We start from the raw sequence: 12624 nt of genomic DNA, 5'->3' as shown, positions 1-12624 counted from the left end.
TCATGTTTTTAAGGAGGCGTCCACCTTTATAAATATTTTTACACCCTAATCACGTATGTAATTAGCTTTATTATAAAATACCCTAAGCTTCTCCCTATCTAGCTAATCCCTATACCCGCAGTGCCATTTTCTCTCGTTTTCATATGCTCATTTAGGAGTGTCCAACTTTTTTGCCTAACACCAAGCAACATGCCTTGGGGTGGTTTTGGCAGTCTTTCATTGATGGTTCCATATAGGTTCTATATTTATCTTGTTTCACAATTGGAAGCTGCGGCGGTGGAGATAAAAGCAGAGTGTTGATGCTGCACTCGCCTCTCCCACAGCTTCTATCAGAATCATGGCAGGACAACTTCAGAGGATGGCGATGTGTTCCTGATGTCCTGTTCCAGGAGGGGTGATAGATGCTGCGGATAAGTGAGTGCAGCCCCAGCCTCCTGATGATGCTTTGTGTGAATGTCACAGGAAGTGAAGTTAAAAAAAAAAAGTGCAGGATATAGTATAAAAATGCTAATAACAAAAGTGATTAGGGTGTAGAAATAGAAAATTAGAACACCTCAGGTACCTGACCACCCCTTCTAAGTCTGAATATCATTTGCAATTCTTTTTCATTAAAAATGTTCTGATTGCAGGGATGTATTACTTATGCCTGTTTCACACTTCAGTTTCCTGGCGTCAGTCACAATCCATCGTTGGCAGAAAAAAACAGATCCGACGGATTTGCCTGGCGGATTTGTTTTTTCCCCATAGACTTGTATTAGCGACGGATTGTGACGGATGGCCTTCCATTTCATGCGACGGATCCGTCGGAAAATTGGTGTTCATCGGCCGGAAAAAACAGACTGTGACGGATCCGTCGCTGTCCGTTGTCTGCTAGAATGGACGCCTATGGGCGGAATCCATTGACGGATTACTTTTTTTAAACTGAGCATGCCCAGAAGAATTTCCATTCTTGAAATTTAACCCCAAAATCCTTTATGGCACAGAAAATCCTCTCTCTCTACCGAAGTGTGAAACAGGCCTTACTAGTCTGTGTGTTGTAGTTTCAGTACAAACTTTGTTTTATCAGCATGAGATTATCACTGCAGGACTAGAGCTCATTGCACAGCCGTTCAATTAATCTGTGTAACCCCGTCCCACCACTGATTGGCAGCGTGGTGACAATGTACAGTATACACAGGACGTTGTAAAATCATGATTTTGGATGGAGTTATACACAGCTCAGGATTCTGACCACTGCTACATCTACAGCAGAAAAAACACGGATTCTCTCAAAACTGCCCCTTGCAGCCCAATTCATGATACATCCCTGGAATCAGACCCTACAAATTATAAAAAAAAACAACAACAAAGCAACCATGAACCACCAGTAAAGTTAAGAAATAGTTTATTGTAAAAAATATATATGAAAAAGTTATTACCATTATTTAGAGGTCTACAAATGAGGAAGTAAGGCTAAGTGCCGATGATCAGGAATAGTAGCGTTTTGGACAGTTTTGTAATTTTGCAAATGGAAAATACCAGCAAAAAAACAACAAATGCCCATGCTACAAGGCGACTCAATATAATACTACAGTAAAGGAGGAACAACGAGTATATGTAGCCAAAAATGCAATGAAATCATTGTATTTATCAAAAGATTAAACTTTAATAAATATTTGTAATACAAACATCATATATTAAACAACATACATGGGCATATATCAATGTCATGTGACTAACTCCATGGGTAATATAATGACCAAGAGAAGCGGGACCCAAAATATGAATAACACATGTACTGTTCAAAAAAGATCATTTAAGAGAGTTAAAGTATGTTTAGAAACACATGTTATCCAATAATAGGGATTTAAATAATAATAAGTTCCCTAAAGCTCATAATTCCTATACCGCTAGGTAAACAACCTCCCATAGACACAAAAGAGTGCCTTTAAAATCCAGTGCACGGTAGAGAAAAAATATGTAATGAGTTTAGTGCAAAATAATTACCCATAGTGGTGTATATGGAGTCCCGTCTGGACCTTGGTCATGTACCCCGACGCGCGTTTCACGATGTCGCTTCCTCAGGGGGCGTGGCCTAATCCCGGTCTCGGTCGGGCTTTTATGACAAATGAATCCGGTCATGTGACTAAAGCGTGAGGTGAAAAAGTGCGCTGACATGGAACACAAACGTGTGCTGTCCACTGCATCCAAACCTCGGTCTCGGCTCACACAGAGTGGTCACATGATGGGGCTGGTACCAAGCACCCATTCACGTCACACACTTGCGGCGTTATACCGAGGGTAAATGCAATGGAACTTTGTGAATAAAAAATAGATATAAAATGGTGATGAGCTTAATACAAAGTAAAACAATAACAAAAAATAGTGCCGTAACGAAAGTGAAAGTGAAATCTAATTTTATTGATTATATATAAATATGCATAAATAAATATACGTGAATAAATTATGCCTAAATAAAACAAAGCATAAGTGATGCAAAGTGACAAATTATGATATGACATATGCACAATATATGCTGTTCATCTCATATGCTCTCTCATAACAAGTGGAACATGCATATTACCAATCATACATACAATATATCAAAAAGACTTCTATGCATACATATGCTCAAAACAATAATAATCAAATGATATCATTTGAGCAATAATGGAACTATATATATATATTTATTTCTCTTATTACACTTGAGACATTCTTAACAATGCAACAGGTTACAAAATTACATAAAAATCCCAAAAGCAGGGTGAAATATTAGTAGAGGACTTTGTTATATCTTTTGATACATCCCTTCCCATGAAGTAATAATCCCCACTATCTTCATTATTTCTTTCTTCATTTCAAGTTTCATTTTTCTTATTTTCATCTTTATTGCTCACTAGTGAGATAATATTATCAAAAACATTGCTGAGGCAAATGATACACAAATCCATCGCACACCGTCAACTAAAATAAAAACAACCAAGACAGAAAATTATTATAAAAACCAACGGTAACAGGTAGAGATAATGTACCTCAGACAAAATAAAAAGTATGTATTTTTATAAAAAGGAAGAAAACCCATGAGTCTCATTGAGACCCCTAGGGGTCATAGTGTCCAGTATTGTGATCCACTTGCACTCTCTTTGTGCAAGGAGGCGTTGAATATCGCCTCCTCTAATTCCACATTGGACATGATCAATCCCCCGCACCGAGAGAGACTTGGGATCACATTTGTGGAACTGCAAAAAGTGACGCGGTAAACTTTTTAATTGTGCTATGTCAGTGGCACTTTCAGCCGCCATTATATCACGTACATGTTCCCGCGTTCGTGTGCCCAGGCGTCTGGATGTCATTCCTATGTATACTTTAGGACAACTGCATCTTGCGTAATATATTACCTGGGTAGTTCCACAGGTAATATGAGAATTAATAGAAAAAATCTTTTTGCCGTCTGACGATGCAAATTCTGTTATACGACAAACATTACTGCAAGCTATGCAGTTGCCACATGGGAAGCATCCCCTGGGTAAACCACGTGAACCAAAGATATTTTGCTTAGGCGTTGGGACATAATGGCTTGATACAAGCAAATCTTTTAAATTTCTACCACGTCTGGAAGTCATAGATGGATACTTAGTCAAATATTTCGATAAAGTTGGATCCATTAGGAGAATGTCCCAATGTTTTTGTAAACAATTTCTCATTGAGACCCATTCTCCATTATATGTGGATATGAAACGGACAATATCTTTATCTTTATTCGTCTTAGTCCGTGGGCATAACAGATTCTCTCTTGATTGATATTTAGCCCTTTCATATCCTCTCCTAATGGATCTGTTACTGTATCCCCTTGCTTTAAATCTAGATTTCAGATCCTCCGCTTGCAATTCAAATCTGGCAGTTGAAGAGCAGATACGCTTCATCCTCAGATGCTGACCCACCGGGATGGCATTTATTGTAGAGTAGGGATGACTTGAATCCGCATGCAGCAGAGAGTTAACAGCTGTGGGCTTCCTGCATGTAACTGCACAAATGCCGCAGGTTTCCTCTTCAATCTCATGGTGCAAACATGTCACTGCTGCCATCGCAACCTTGCGGATTGTTTACACAGGGCTTTTATTTTCACACAGGGGGTGATATATGCAGGCACTAAAAGAGATTGTTTATAGGTGATAACTTGCTGATTGGTGGATGTTACTTGGACCTGCACCGATTGTTAAATCGGGGAATATATAGATTTCAGATGGAGAACTTTTATCCCTGTTGCAAAACTGCGCAGCAGGTCCGACAACATGACACATTCTTTATAGGGCTGGCGGGAAAAATGTTGAGCGCAGTGCTCCCCAACCCCATAGGGAATTAAAGTATAGGTTGAGCATGCGCACTGCCACCAGGATTAAATGTTACCTGTTGTGCCAGTCGGTGCAGGTGCCATCCTGGAATAGATCATAGCTTGTTTTCACTGGGCCGCCCTTTAAGCTTTTCCCTGCACAATCTCAGTTTATTAATGTGTTTTGCAAATTTTTTTTCTTTAGGTGCCTTGAGTTGGGCAGAGCTTTCAGATTTTCACACTGTTCTAAATAAAAGTCGCTGTCTGGAACTACAGAAACGTGGCTGCTGTCTTGTAGGAACAGCACCACACCCGTCCGCAGGCTGTGTCTGATATTACAGCTCAGCTCCTATGAATTGCCCTATCACACGCAACCTGCAAATCCCTTAAATACACTGGTCTGACATTGAGAAGGGAGGCGAGCTATAGATGCCATTTGTGGCATGTAGAGTGTTGGAAACCAAACCTAAAGGCATCCTATATAGGCAATTTATGGGCTGTTTTCTTTGATTATGATATTTTTTACTAATTGTTTTTTTTTTTTTTTTTTTTAATATTTTTGCTCCAGAAATACTGCTGACCCTGAAGATGGTGGGGATGTGTTGTCTTTCTGCTGACCAGCTGGAACCTTTCTCTGAACTGGAAGAGTCTTTGTCACCTTGGTTGTGTTCCTATAGACTGGTGGGAGACGCCAGCTCGCAGGCCCTTGTTGAGGTGACCGGACCGTATCCAGAAACAAAGCTGAAGTTGTGTTTTCCGTGATGCAGCCTCTTCACCAGGCAGTGTGGAGCTACAATACAGACAGGTGGCCGTCTGTTCACTGCATTCACCTTAGTGCGACTTAGATACCTGCTGTGGAGTCATTATGGACAGGCAAATTTCATTGGACTATTTGAAATGAATGTATTTAATTGTATGTATTTAAGGATAACTATGCTTTTTTTTTGTTTTTCATTTTCCTCTTTTCTCAAGTTTTTGACACTGGTTTCTACCCTTCTTTTTCTTGGACTTTTAGCCCATTAAGATACTTTTTGCTACCAGATGAAGGCTTTTTCCCCTCCTTACCCTTGTTTTTTGGAAATGTATGTTTTTTATTTGTGGGTGGGCAGGTATAAATTTATGGGTGAAAGCCAGGTTATTAGTAAAACGCACCCCGGCAAAGCATGACTAAATTAACGCAAAGGCACTGTGGAGTCACGTTCTGCACCTACCCAAACTGGGTATTTCATAGAAGAGAATGGTTTTAGTAGGCAGGTTTTTTTTTTTTTTTTTGACTACTCTTTTAGGTGTTTGTTTTTCTGAGGCTAGTCAATTGTAACAGGGAGTGTACAATTAATGAAAATATATATATTCTGAGTAATTCGTGGGACGGCCCTCTGCTGTTTCTATCAGTGCTCTGCTTTGCATTATAATTGCGTATAGCTGAATGTGAATTTTCTTCAATTGAAATTGTGGGGTGCAAATACTTTTTACATTATTTTGCAAAATCTCCTTTTTTTTTTTTTGTTCATCCAAAAACAAGCATGTCACGGTTGCTTTCATTAATGCCACTTCCACACACAGTCGTTTTTAATCAAATTTTTATGGCCAAGAAGGGGTTAATCTGCAGATGGGCCTCCTCATCTCTTGTGCTCTTGTGTAATTCTAAACTCCCCCCCCCCCCTCCGTTACTGAAATATTAACTTGCAAAGAATTCTTTGTGAAATCCGACTTTTTATTTCCCCTTCCCAAACTCTTCAGGTTTAATTTTCCTAGAACAGGGTGGATTTTTAATATGGTACATAAATAATAGCTTCTGTGTAACCGAGCAATAATTTAAGTTGAAAAAGAGGTTTTTATTTGTAAACGTTTTTGTTTTGTAGAAAAAAAAAAAAAGACGAGAAAAAATTGTGTTGTCGATTTGAAAAAAAAAAATAAAAATGGAAAAAAAAAAAATTAAAAGGTACTTCAGTATTAAATAGGTAATTTCTGAACTGTGGCCGCCGTGTGGCTTTCATGGTCACAATGCTTTTGATAGAACTAGTTTGTAGGCATAACCCTTTCTAAAGTCAACGTCTCGCTTGAACTTCTGTATAATCCAAGGTGTGCTAGTTTAAAGAGCGTCAAGACAATTTTGTAAAAAAAAAAAATTTTAACTCTAGAAAAGGCAAACTGTTTTTAGAGGAGATCACCCTATCATTTAGTTGCACACCATTAATGAGAAACCCCATTGGTTCCTGCACAGAGTGGCACTGGTATTTGGATTGCTGCAACTAGACTCTGGGAGTGGTAGTGAAAACTGATGAAAAGTAACGTTTGTGCCCAAAACTACTAAAAATTAATTTGGAATTGTCCGTGATAATGAACTGTCTGGATTTGCTCCATTGTATCCAGATAAGGTGCTATTCATTAGATTCGTTTTCAGTGTTAGACTCTTGGGACTAAGGCCAGTTTTACACGGAGCTAAAGCCAGTTTTACTCTTCCCGTGTTCATGGTCTGAGAACTTACTGTGATGTCCACATTGGACACTGATCTCCGGACTCAACAGCCTCAATGGAGATCAAGTCAGGAGATCTGCGGCCGATCTGGGCATCGTGATCCGTGTTCAGACCATGAATGTCGGCAGACGGCCTAATAACATGCGTGAGCACTCTAAAAGGAATGAAATCAATCATATTCCTGATACCTTCTGATCAATAGGCGGGCACATCACCATAAAAAACCTACATCTCTGAAAACACCTTTCAGAACTTGTAGGTCGCCATGCTTGTTTTAATGTTCTATGAAATGTATAGCCATTGTGTAATATATTAACGTGACCGAATTCCACTCTGCTCAATATCCGAACGGTCAAATATTAAAGTATATTGCGTTGATGTCATTTTCTTTTACTCATTCTGTAAGATTTCTTATGTCCTGGATTGATCAGTGGATTTCAGACATGTTAAATTCGTATCAAATGTTCCTGCCACCCAGTAAGAAGGTAATTAATGGACTTAGGAACCAGTGACTTTTCTATAGTTTAAAAAGTTTTATGTTTTAGTTGGTGGCTTTCTATCCTTGGAAACCATTTTCTTTCATTGGTTCAATATTCTATGTGGTTTCCATTTTTATATTATCATAGAGGTCAGAGTTTTATTTTCTAGCGCAGACCCTCAGATCTCCTGTGAATGCATAAATCTATATTCTTGCATTCCAGCGGTCTGCAGCTACCTCAAGAGGGGGCTTAGTAGCTCTGCAGCAGATCAGACCCCTATAATGATTTCATAAAACGTTATCCGCCCTTTGGACCTCAAAGCAAAATGGCAGAAAAGCGGAATGACCCACAATCTTGAATTATTTTCCCCCCATACCCTGCAGTCCCAGTGTTGTGGTAGACTTGTGATTGCTCCCAGTGTGTGAATGTGTCCCATACCTATGGCCGCCATCCCTTGCCCCCCTGTTGACGGTGCTGTGCATCTCCCAGTCCTGCTCATGTGCATATCCTTTCACACATGTATACCTCACTTGGCTAAATCACAAAGAGAACCATGCTCCTGTTCTGAACCACCAAGTACTGAAGTTGGATGACACAGTGTGTCCAGGTGCGTGGAACTGCGAGAATTGCACTTTGGACGTAGATATAATGTAAATTATTAATTTTTTCCTTTCCCCTTATTAGACAGATCTCGGCAGATCACGTTTCACACCATGATACTATTTTAAGGAGAGCTGTAAATCCACATCCAAAAGGTTTATTGTACAGGCCTGTTCTTTTTCCATTATGCAAATGAATTCATTTGTTACGCAATTAAAATCTTTCTGGAATTGTGTGGTCTTCATTCAGTGTGTATTCCAGCTGACGTGTGACTCTTGGTTCTTCCCTCCAACATCTGTTTTTCATCCACCATGCATGGAATCCATGGCCCTCCTATTTCATCAATTTGTGCCAGAAATCTGTTGTAAAAACTCTTTGAAATTTTGCTAATTTTTTGTATAAGTTGTACAGATATTTAGCAACTTTTTTTTTCTTTCTCCCGCAAGCGCCATTAACTTTTAGAAAAGTGGCTGGAGGTTGGTGGAGCGTGAGCTCGGCCAGACAAATTCAGAAACATTTATACCACAAAAATAAAATGTATTCCATTTTTACGCTGGCTCACAGCAGCTGAAATTGATAATGAATTTGGAGCAACTTTCTCCAGCAGAGTCTTCATTATGGAACAATGGTGATCTTGATGAGTCAGTGCTTTAGTTCTTCTTCCTACCTATAATGTGCGTCCACCAGCATGGAGACTTTTTTTTCTTTTGTTTTTATATGATGCTCACCAATGAATGTGAAAAGCAAATAATGTGAAATCTCTTTACTGTTTTGGACCATATATAATAATTTAGGTCATAAGACCTAGGTTTACCAAACTGAAAGTTTTTTTCCCAAAATTACATAATGATCTTTTCCATGGACTTCCTGCTGTAACTGTATATTCTGGAACTGGTAAGGCAGTTCTGTCATGTGCAATTATAAAGCCATCCCAAAACACTCTTATGCCTAGATCTTCTATGGACTGAAACACAACGAATTAGAAAATTGAACGTTTTTCTTAATATATCTCATATATGGTGCATTGTTGGGGATCATAGCCCCCAAAAACTGCATGTTTTTTTTTTTTTTGTAATTTCTTAAATTTAAGCACATTAATATACAGCTTCCTGGAACCCAGTGTTGTTCACTACTCCCAGGCATTTTGTAATCATTCTGTACCTAATTTATACAGGACTTCTACAATGAAGCTTTGTGTATATTGTATAATAAGAAACCTAATTTAGCAAGAAGCACAAGCCTGGTCCTTTTGCAGTCTGGTTCCCAAAAATAACTGAATCTTACAAGTGGTAGTGTCATTGCCCTTTTCCATGTTGTCCTATTAGGACAAGTGGATGTAAGAGAGACTGTGTTCCCCACTTGGGGTCCACTCTGTAGGACTGGGCTGAGACCCATCTAACAACCCATTTAGACGGGCCGCTGCAGGGAAGCCGATCAGCAGCCGTTCAGTTGCCCAAGACAGGCCGACAGCACTTCTGAGCATTGAGCGATCGTTTGTACAATTGTCTGTGCTCACAGGACAGCATGTTAACGGCAGCTGATTTCCTCTTTACATAGGATGATGTGCTGCTGCTGGGAATGATGACTTTTAGTCTTGCTTGGGGCCCATTTAGAGTGGTTTTCAAAGAAGGATTATTCAGTCCTGACTTGACCGTCCTAAGCAGCCTGGCAAACACCAGACAAATAAGCAAAACACCCAGCCTCTCTATCGGGCCCTAACATTGTCTCATTGACATAAAGCTGGTGGTGCCTGGGCATTACTCCTACTAACGATAATGAGGGAGGGGGCTGCAGCATGACAATTAGTGGTCTGGATTGGAGTTCTTAATGCTTAACTTGCTGATACAATCAGGGAGAATTGGCCTTTATATAGAGACATAATTTCTAAGCCCATAACAAATGCGACATTCTTTTTACCCTTTGCAAATTGATCAGTTGTTACCCATTCAGAAGACATTATTAAGTGATAATAGCTGACATTGCTCGCTAAATTCACGGCTTGCAGCCCTTTATAGTTACTAGTCAATTGTTTCTTTGTGAAATGCAAACCCACACAACAAAAGTAGCAGCCCCGAGAACGTATCTTATGTCCCCAGCATTGTAAGCTGCGTTTACCAAGATCAGAATAGTAAAGGGTTGATCCAATACAATAATATTGATGACCTATTTCTAGGCTATGCCATCAATATCAGATCTGTGGGGTCCGACACTCAGCACTGGTACCGATCAGCTGTTCTAAGCTCCTGTGTCGGCCAGATGTAAGCAGTCATCAGTGCAGCTCTGTCAGCGCTAATGGCTTCTGACGGGTACTACAGTTCTGCCGCCATCGTTCTTTAAGGAACCATGAGTATAAAATCCAGTAATCTTATCTATGTAAAGATCACCTCTAGTGATGAGCGAACGTGCTCAGATAAGGTGTTAGCCTGTATGCTAGACAATCTCTGCTTGTGTTGTGGCTTTCGGACAGCCGCGGGAACTCAAACATATTATTCGAGCACGCCGAAGTCACTCAGATAACACCTTATCCGCGCACACTCACTCATCTCCATTTTTTTTTTTATCCTACTCATTATGAACACATTGAAGACTACTACATGTTATCTGACTCTGCTCATTGCATTATGGAGGGATGATATAGAAATTCAGAGGACAAAACCAATAATGAACCTTATTGCAGTAGACCTCCCATCGTCCAATCTGATCTAATGAAGCTTTCATGTCGGGCTCTGGTACTTCCCTCCTGAAGTCTGAAATGTCTCCTTTAACTTTCTCCATTCTTGGACACACGCAGCCTCACCACCATGCATTGACACCAATATTTTGGAGATTTTAATTTATTATTACTTGTATGTTTGTATAATATACAGTTTTGGGTGTGGACATGCCTTTTTTTTTTTATTTTTCTATAATTAAAACCAGTGGCTTAACTCCACTTTATAGATCCCAAAGATTCATAATCCTTTCTGATACTAAACAAAAGCCATGAACTGTAAGTAAGATTTGGAAGTTTTTGTAGCCTTTGTAATGTGGAGTGCTGCCTATATACAGAGCAAACGTTGCCTGCACAATCTCTGGTGTGACCGGCCTTCCTTAGTCTCCCTGCTCCTTTTACGACACTTTGTCAGCGCTGAAGCATCTTCGATAAATTTCTACTTTCTGAACCATCAGTCTGGTCGAGACTTACCCAGCACTCACAAAGAAGTACCACAATTGTTATGCGTGTCGTCTTTCCCACTAGTTATTTCTTTAGAAACTAAAACTGATTTATTTAAGTTTACTACAGGTGAATAAAAAGTAAAACTAAAAAGAAAGCTACGTGCAAGAACCTCAAAATGCTTATAAAATAGCATAATGCCTTAGATCTGTTTTTAAGTATTGTATATTCCTACATAGCTGTTTGATGTATAATATTTGTATAGTATATCGTGTACATTTTGTAACAGCGACTCCATCTGGGATTTTTGTTTAACTCAGTCGAGATGGACCGCGTTCCAAAATCCTTTTAATTGTATTCTTCGCCATCTACCTGTTTTCCTGTTGGTTGTGAATTTTATTTGTACAGCTGAACTCCTCTACAAAAATAGTGTGTGTGCATTTACATTGCGTAAAAGACGTGTACAAGGGTAAAAATAAAGCAATATATAAAATATGGTTCTTCAGGAGAAAGCTTACAGTATTGCAGGTCTTGACTCTTTCTTCGCTTCCTTTGGGTAGTTGAGTTTCCTCTTAATCGCTCTTTGTCTCACCTGCATTGATGTCTATTTCTATAGTGTGAGCAGTTTATGCAAAGGTAGATCTATTTAGAGAGATTTTAAATACACTTATGCAAGTTAATATTGCTTTGCTGATGCTTATTTGCGTATTTGATGTCAAATAATGCTACTGTAAATAAAGAATTGTTACTGCATCAGTTAATAAATTTTAATGCCTTTTGGGTTTATATAGTATGTGGTCTTTTTTTTTTTTTGTAACAGACCTTCAACTAAACTTATTATATCCGACCATTATCGTACATGTTTGGCTCATACGAAAATCAACTATTGATAAAACGAGTGGGACACCTACAGCGGCATGTAAAATTTTGTGCACCCTTGGTCAGAATTACTGTTATTTTGAACAGTTTAGCAAGTTGAAGATGGAATGATCTCTAAAAGGCCTAAAGTTAACCCTTTTGCGCCACAGCCTGTTTTTGCCTTCGTGACCAGCCGGTTTTTACAATTCTGACCACTGTCACTTTATGAAGTTACAGCTCTGCAACGCTTCAACGTATCCTACTGATTCTGAGATTTGTTTTTTCGAGACATATTGTACGTCATGATATTGGTAAAATTTTTTCAATATGACTTGCGGTTATTTCTAAAAAAAAATATCGGAAATTTGGCAAAACTTTTGAAAATGTCACAATTTTCAAATTTGTAATCTTTATGCACTTAACCCCTTACCTACAATGGACGTAATATTCCGTCCATGTGACCCTGGACCTAATTACCATGGATGGAATATTACGTCCCAGCGATCAGCGGCGCCCACGTGGTAGATCGGCGTCCGTGGCTGATCGCGGCCGGGTGTCAGCTGATTATCACAGCTGACACCCGGCACAATTTGTCAGGAGTGGTCACGGACAGCCCCCGACACGTTAACCCCTTGCACACCGCGATCAAACGCGATCGCGGTGTACCGGGGGTTAAAGGGAAGCATCGGCAGGGAGAGGGCTCCCTCCTTGCTTCCCTGAGCCCCCCACAGCAGCGCAATGTG

General features: G+C 39.6%; 1 protein-coding gene across 3 annotated transcripts in view; it reads left to right on the top strand.

The window, feature by feature from the left end:
• The window catches only part of NCOA2 (nuclear receptor coactivator 2), a 246723-nt gene extending 234907 nt beyond the window's left edge, over positions 1-11816 (top strand). For all 3 annotated transcript variants that reach the window (XM_073583865.1, XM_073583867.1, XM_073583866.1), the window contains one exon: positions 4881-11816. In XM_073583865.1, coding sequence (XP_073439966.1) covers positions 4881-4892 — 12 coding nt within the window. In that variant the 3' untranslated portion in view covers positions 4893-11816. The remainder of the gene's footprint in view (positions 1-4880) is intronic.
• Positions 11817-12624: the final 808 nt, after the last annotated feature.

Source organism: Dendrobates tinctorius, unplaced genomic scaffold (genome assembly GCF_039654945.1).
Source record: "Dendrobates tinctorius isolate UK_male_01 unplaced genomic scaffold, ASM3965494v1 ptg000082l, whole genome shotgun sequence".
NCBI lineage: Eukaryota > Metazoa > Chordata > Amphibia > Anura > Dendrobatidae > Dendrobates > Dendrobates tinctorius.
The sequence above is the reverse complement of the archived record's forward strand: the minus strand, read 5'-3'. Positions and strand labels throughout refer to the sequence as shown.